Source organism: Anoplophora glabripennis, unplaced genomic scaffold (genome assembly GCF_000390285.2).
Source record: "Anoplophora glabripennis isolate ALB-LARVAE unplaced genomic scaffold, Agla_2.0 scaffold3, whole genome shotgun sequence".
In the NCBI taxonomy this organism is placed as follows: Eukaryota; Metazoa; Arthropoda; class Insecta; order Coleoptera; family Cerambycidae; genus Anoplophora; species Anoplophora glabripennis.
Genome location: NW_019416486.1, coordinates 3485151 through 3492893, shown reverse-complemented (window position 1 = coordinate 3492893; position 7743 = coordinate 3485151). Strand labels below are relative to the sequence as shown.

Sequence of the window (7743 nt, the reverse complement as noted above, 5' to 3'; positions counted from 1 at the left end):
TTGACGATTTTTGATGCGTAGACTGACCACTGGTACAGGTAAAAACACACTACGTTGACTTACAAATATGTCAACCAACGAAAGATATATGAGAGGTCAGTAGAATTAGAAGTTTCAAAATGTTGACACCTACAAGTCATTTTTAAGAAAAAAATCTCTTAAGTGTGTTTGAAGCATATGCGATTATGGATTTATTTTATTTTTACATTGAAGAGAGCTTACAACACAGTAAGTAAATCGAAAGAAACTCTAAAACTATTCATTCCACATTTATAGAAATTTTAAGTACAACATAATATGCTAAAAGTTCAAAAAATCATTGGCGTAGAAATTTTGATATGTTTTTAGGGGCTATTTCCTTTTATAAAATTTAAATTTTCCATTTCCAAGATTTTTTTAACTTTTGACACATTTAAACGTATTTAAAATTGTAGTTCTAAAAAGAAATTCTCATAAGTTGTTTTTGTATAACGAATAGTTCTAGATTTATTTTAAATTTACTTAATTGCATTTATAAGATCAGAACTCTAAAATCTAAAATCACTCATTCTTTGAACAAAATGTAAGGGATATCTTTCCTTAATTATTTAATTGGTATAAAACGAAATAATCAAATTTGAATCGATCCGAATCCAGCACTGATTGACACATTTGTAAGTCAGCTTAGAGGATTTTCACATTTACATAGATAAATCAGTGCCCATCAATCTGCATAAAATATCCTCAGACATTCTTTTAACACCCTGTATCTCGGAAACGAGGCACATCAACACCCACATTAGTATGAAACTTTTTGCTATAATTTGTTGTTGGTGTTACAAATTAGTATAGGTCTTGCAGTTTAACCATATATTCTTTGGACTACAATAATGGGACTTTTTTTATCCCAATTTTCATTTCAGAGACCCATTTTCAAAATACAGTGTCAAAATTAAAATTTAGAAAATTATTTTTATTTATAACTCCAGTGATTGTATAGCTATTTATTTGAAATTTAACACATATATCAAAGCCCGAATGGAGGGGGTTGCAGTAGCCATATGGACCTCTCTATTTTTTTTGATTTTTAGATAACGCGGCGTTTTATTCCATTTTTTTCACTCTTGTAAGATTTTGGGCTCGGTTTACGAGATATTTTAACTTTCGTGGATACGGGACATCAATTTAGTGGACGTTAGACTTTAATTTTAGGGATTTTATGAAAAATTCCTTTTATATGGTACCAATACTAACTAAACAACAGTTAAAAAATGAATTGTAAGAGGTAAAGAGCACTTTAGACTGAAACCACATATTTTGTTTTGGGGCTTGCTGTACGAGATATTGCAACTTTTTGTCATATACAAGCTAAATCTAACATATTTAGATTTAACTTAAATTAAATATCGCTGATCATGATGGTTCCATTTCTATTTTATTCAGTAAATTAAAATAAATAACGACTCAAATCTTTCATATAGCCCCAAAAAATAATGTCTAATGTTGACTAAATCGATGTTTTTTATCTAAAAAAGTAACAATATCTCATAAACGAGCCTCCAAATCAAAATCTTACAAGAGTGAAAAAAATAGAAAACGCTGCTTTATCTAAAAAGAAAATATTCGGAAAGCATAGGTGCATTCAAAAAAAAATTAAGGGGTTCATGGGTACTGCAACCCCCTCCCCTCCGTTCGTGTTTTGATATTTTAAACCAAATTTATATAAAAAATGTGCCAACTGAAGATGAAAATATGTGCTAAATTTCAAATAAATATTTCTACAATCACCGGAGTTATCAAAAAATATTATTTTTAAAATTTTAATTTTGACACCCTGTATTTTGAAAATGGGGCTTCAAAATGAAAAGTGGTATAAGAAAAATCCCATTAGTTTACTCCAAAGGATATGTGGTTAACGGGTTGACCTACTAATTTGTAACACCCTGTATTACCCCTTTGAAAAAATACATTTATTTTAGAACCACCCTGTGTATTAAGTATAATTTTCACAAATTTTTACGTTCAAAATTATTTAGCGTTGCCACTAGGGTGGCCCAAAAAAAACGAATATTTTTTTTCGTGTCTTGTGAAAATATGTTAGTTTATCATGTTTTAAGAGCCCCCTCAAAAAATCAGCTAAAAAAAAATTTTTTTAGAGGTTACTCAACATTTTTAAAAATTTCCAAAATCGTCAAAAATTGATTTTTTTTAATTTTTTTCTCATTATTTTATCATTTTCTAGGTTAAATAAAATCTCGATTCTGAAAATTGGAAATCGAAAGGGCACTCATAATTATTTTAACTTTCAAAGTAGTGTAGGTACCTAAAATGTTTTCGAGCGACCTCTAAAAAAAAATATCAACGAATTAATAATTGTTTTATTGAATTTGATGAACAAAAGAATATAAATAAATCACGAGACACTTAAATTTTAAAAAATTATAAATATTTGACTCAGTACGGTAGTAAATTTTGCTTCGAGAAATTTTTTAAGTGTCTCGTGACTTATTTCTATTCCTTTGTTCATCAAATTCAATAAAAAAATTATTAGTCCGTTGATATTTATTTTTAGAGGTCGTTCGAAAACATTTTAGGTACACTACTTTGGAAGTTAAAATAATTATGAGTGGCCTTTAGATATTAAAATATTGATTCCAAATTTTCAGAATCGAGATTTTTTTCAACCTAGAAAATGATAAAATAACGAGAAAAAAAATTTAAAAAAAATTCAATTTTTTACGATTTTGGAAATTATTAAAAATCTTGAGCAACCCCTAAAAAAATTTTTCTTGAGCTGATTTTTTCAGGGGGGTCTTAAAACATGATAAACTAACATATTTTCACAAGAGACACCCTAGTGGCCACTTTTGTGTAGACACCCTGTATAATAAATATGTACTTATACTGTATAATAAATTTTTAATTCCAATTAGATAAAAATCTTGTAATCTTATCCTTTTCAAAAATTATTACTTATCTTTTCTTAAAAATATAGAGATTCAATAAATTCACGTTTTGAGAAATCATAGATAGATAAAATATTCACCCCATTAATTTTCTAAACAATATAATAAAATCGACTGAAAAACTACTAAAATGTAACACTGCATAAAACAAACTACACGTTTACTGGGACATAAAAAGCTGCACCTTTTATTTAGAATTTAGTTTCAATATCGGCATAAAATGTAAAAAGAAATTACATAATAAGTACAGGTTTCGACTAAGTGCTTGGAATTTTTTCAGTATTTTCAGTAGTGCATGCAGTGAATCTCTACGTTTCTTCTTAGAGAGCAAATAAATAGTAGCTAGAATAATCAGCATATGATTATTTTTCACCTTCTTCTTGTCGATGTTTAGAATAATTTAGCACAAAGTTTAAAATAGCCCTGGGTACGTTCATTGTCTGGTCGTCTTCTAGTACGATATCAAAAGTGTCCATGTACTTTGGCAGGTACTCTTCACTCTGAAAAATTATTTATTTTCTACTAACAAAAAACATATTTGGCATAAATCTCAAATATTTTATTATTTATGAAAAAATCTTATCTAAGATTGTACTAGTCCTTATCAAAATATATTGCACAGTGTAGAAATATTACCCGTTCATAGAGAAATCCAATTTTCAACACATTTTCCAAATGATCCATTCCCTCCGTCATCCCAGCATCACCGATGGAATCTCCCAACAATATCACATTACTTCTTTCTACTATTTTATTATAGAATTCAGTTCCTTTTATAGCAAATTCATTTTTATTATAACAGTGAATAAGCCTGTCCTTAAAACCCATAATCTTTCCCTCATCGCTGTATTTTAAAAAGTTTGATATGACCTAGAGGAAAAAAACATTGACGTACACCCAAACTAAAATATTTTTTATTTTAGTGAGACTAATTACCCCTCCTTATTCTAATTAATTTTCTTCATAACAATATAAAATGTCGACAGTTATATTCGACAAAATTAATGAGGAAACGAATTAGTTTATTTTTTTTGTAAATGTCACATTGAAATTTTACAGATAACATAATTTTAAAATATTGCAAAGAAACGGACTAACCTCAACATTAGGTAATAGAACATTACAATGTTTTAGAACAGCTACGACAGTATCGCCTAGTCCAGCTGAAAATACCAGTACCGGAATCTGAACTTCATTAAAAGAATCGAACAACTCTTTTGAGCCCTCCCTAAAAAATTACAAAAATGGTAAGTAGTTTACATCTTAACAAATCTTATTCCTCACCTTAGAGAAGGTCCAATTTCAAAACAAACATCCTCGAGTTCCTTAGGACTAACTTGCAATCCCCTAAAATTCAAAATGTTCAAACATTATGGTAATACTTAAAATCAAACTCATTACACTAAAGCTTTTTCTGAAAGCAACCACCACTCTTCCATCAGAATACTTTTTTCTTCAATGGGCATTGTAGGATCATTTTCAATAGGTCTGTATTTTTTAGCCAAAACATCAACGGTTTTTAAATGTTCTTCAGAAACCGAGGGACACTTGCTGAACATTCCTAAAGAGAAATTCTGTAACTATTTCGAAAGAGACTTTCAGTAATACAAATTGATCTTACCAAAGCTGCTTAGATGAATTTTGCCGTTTTCATGCTGTTTGGTTATTGTTTTGTCAAAATCAGACAAAACATGAAGTTTATTAGGCCCCCCAGTTATTAATCCATGGATTACATTATTAACCTGATCAACATTTTTAATATGGACATGACTATCATTCAGTTCAGTTATTTCCTTTACGAAATTTCTCATGTTTTTTACCATTTTATGCCGAGAGATTTAACCTAAAATGTACCAAATTGTGAGGTTAGAGTTAACTGCACTGCTGCCAGCGCAGGCGTTAGCTTTTAAAATCAATGGTGCTGGTTAGTGGTTACACCCAATGTTGCCAAATATAAATTATAAAAGAAAATGGTGGTACACGTTGTTACCAGGTCTGTTCCAACAAGAGTCAGGGATTGGTTTCCAACCGTTTGAAATGTTTGGCCAGCTAAGTTCTAAATGTGTCTTCACTGAATATATCGCAAGAATTAGTTGGATGCACATTTCAAACAGTTCGGAACCAATTCCTGACTCATGTTGGAACAGACCTACTGTTACAATTCAATATAGAAGATTAAAATAACTTTTGTACAAAATTGGTGAAATTAAATAAACTTCTATTGAGTTTCATGAATTTTATTTTTGGTTTGTGATTTTTTAACGTTTTGCTAATAAACAAAGAATTGACTAATAAAAAGTAAGGCCGGTGTCCCATGCATNTAGGTCGGTGATTAAAAGGAAAGAAAGGGATTCTTTCCAGGTAGCCTTAATAAAGGCAGGTAGAATTTGCTCCTTGCACTACACTTTCACAAAACACGTGTGTTCTGGTCGGCTGCCCGCTAGGAACTGGATGCATGGGACACCGGCCTAAATCATTTTATACAATTTGTTTGTCATTTTAAGGTAAAAAATCTTCCTAGTCTATTATTTTTTTTAATTTTATTAGAATATATTTAATAATGCATATTTAATGCGGAAAGGAAATGTCACTACAATTTGACCGAATTTCTTTTTCCTTCCTCTAGAAAGAAAAGTTGGCTAGCGGAATTCCGCTACCGTTGGCAACAATGGCTGCTTCTCTTACTGACCCATGGAGACTACACAATGAAAGTTGCGTTCTACTGCATCACTCTAGTTCAATTAGAGTACTTACGTATGTTCTTTTATTTTAATTAAAATATTCATATCAAAATAAAGATATTATTTTCTATAAATATTCTTAAGTAACACATAACACATTTATTCATTCTAATATTCAAAATAATCAACAATTATTACTGCTCGACATTGATTCTTTAGATCTTAAAGTCACTAAACATTTTGTAGTAATTACTAGAAAATACAATGCTAATAATCGGCTTCAACATTGTATGTACAAAATTATATAATGAGTAGGTAGCTAAAATTGCTCACAACGATTTGTCATACAGTATTATATTAAATACTCGTATATATTTGAATTTAAGTGACTTAATTCAGATTGTAATTAATTATTTATTTGGAAATTACAATAAATTTTGTTAAATTCATATCACAATTTTTTAAACAATTTCTTCTTTGTTCGTCAAAATTGTATTTCCCTGAATGGTACAATGAAGTAGTTTCTTTCAACCGCAGAAAAATGGAAACGTTTATTTCTTCAAAAATATACATTTTGAACTATATTTAAGGCAAGTTCGGTACCTATTAACATCTAGACGCTCCAGATGTGTTTTGTTCTTTTCTAATTGTAAGGGATGAAAAGACAAAGAGATATATCTAGAGCATCTAGATGTCAATACCGAACTTGCCTTTGGTGAACAAATTAGTATATTTAAACGCCTGTCCTCCGTTAGAGGTCGCTACAGTCTCTTCGATAACAGCTCCATAAAAAAAGTATCGGATCTGGTATTCAGACCCATGCATTTCCATATATTTTTTTCCGCTGAATCCGAATCTGCCTTCAGATTTGGCCCAACGGGTTCTGAGTTTTCGGGAAAATTCAAAAAACAGGTCAAAATTCACAAAAAACGTCATTTACGATCGACGAAAGTTATAAAAAATAAAATTATTCCAGCTCACTAGACGTATGATTTTTTACTCGTTTAATTCCATTTTATCATCATAGAGTCAGACAAACTGGTCCAATTTCATTCAAAAACAGAAAATAGATCAAAATGCTTAAAAACGCCATTTTTATGGCATAATTCGTGTTGCAGAGTTCCATCCATCCATCTTTTTATCCACCCACCTATTTATGAATTCATACATATTTCTATCCAGTCGTTCATGCATGAATACGCATATTTATCCATCCACCTGTACCACCTATAAAACCCACCCATCCACCTATCTATCCATCTACTTTTTGTGCTGAGAAATGTGATAACAGCCTGAAAGATTGAGAATACAATAAAATTTGTAGAATACTCTATTTTCTAAACAAAAGAAAACGATATCTACAAATCATTCTTATTTTTGTTGCTATAACGTGTTCTCTTTTCTTCAAAGAATCTATGCAAAGGTTTACGCTTTTGTTTATTCCCTCTATTTTTCGTTTCTCTTTTTAACAACCAACAAGTTTTTGCCCTATATATATAAAGGGCAAAAATTTACGAATATTTCTTAGGCGAAATTGAAAGAAGGTGTATTCGATGAACCTCAGATTCGGACATTGTTCAAGGATGCATTCATCACTACAATGAGTAGCGTTGAGAAGAGCGATTGTAGTAGTTTCAAAGTTGTAGCGACAATTTTTTTAGGAAACAACAAGAGTCCAAAATACGAAGAAATTATATTAAAATTGATAAAAGACTTCCAAGACCTGGGATGTTTGATGGACTACAAGTTGCACTTCCTTCATTCACATCTGGATTGGTTCAGGAAAATCTTAGAGATTATAGCGAAAAACAAGGCGAACGATTTCATCAGGATATGAAGGTTATAGAATAGCGATATCAAGGAAGATGGGATTACAACATGATGGCCGATTTTTGTTGGTTGTTAAAAAGAGAAACGAAAAATAGAGGAACTAAACAAATGCGTAACCCTTTGCATAGATCCTTTGAATAAAGCAGAACACGTTATGGTAACCAAAATAAGAATGGTTTGTAGATATCGTTTTCTTTTATTTAAAAAGTATGGTATTCTACAAGTTTTATTGCATTCTCAATCTTCTTGGCTAGGTTATCACATTTCTCAGTACAAAAAGTAGATGG

At 30.5% G+C, this 7743-nt stretch overlaps 1 protein-coding gene across 1 annotated transcript; it reads right to left on the bottom strand.

Moving 5' to 3' along the window:
• Positions 1-3104: 3104 nt before the first annotated feature.
• LOC108917298 (7-methylguanosine phosphate-specific 5'-nucleotidase) lies at positions 3105-4833 on the bottom strand. Its single transcript, XM_018723827.1, has 6 exons — positions 4567-4833; positions 4347-4506; positions 4230-4292; positions 4044-4173; positions 3582-3815; positions 3105-3445 (listed from the first exon to the last, which is right to left on the bottom strand). Exons 1-6 carry the CDS (start codon positions 4766-4768, stop codon positions 3308-3310), a joined length of 927 nt encoding a protein of 308 aa, XP_018579343.1. The 5' UTR covers positions 4769-4833; the 3' UTR covers positions 3105-3307.
• Between the last annotated feature and the right edge of the window lie 2910 nt (positions 4834-7743).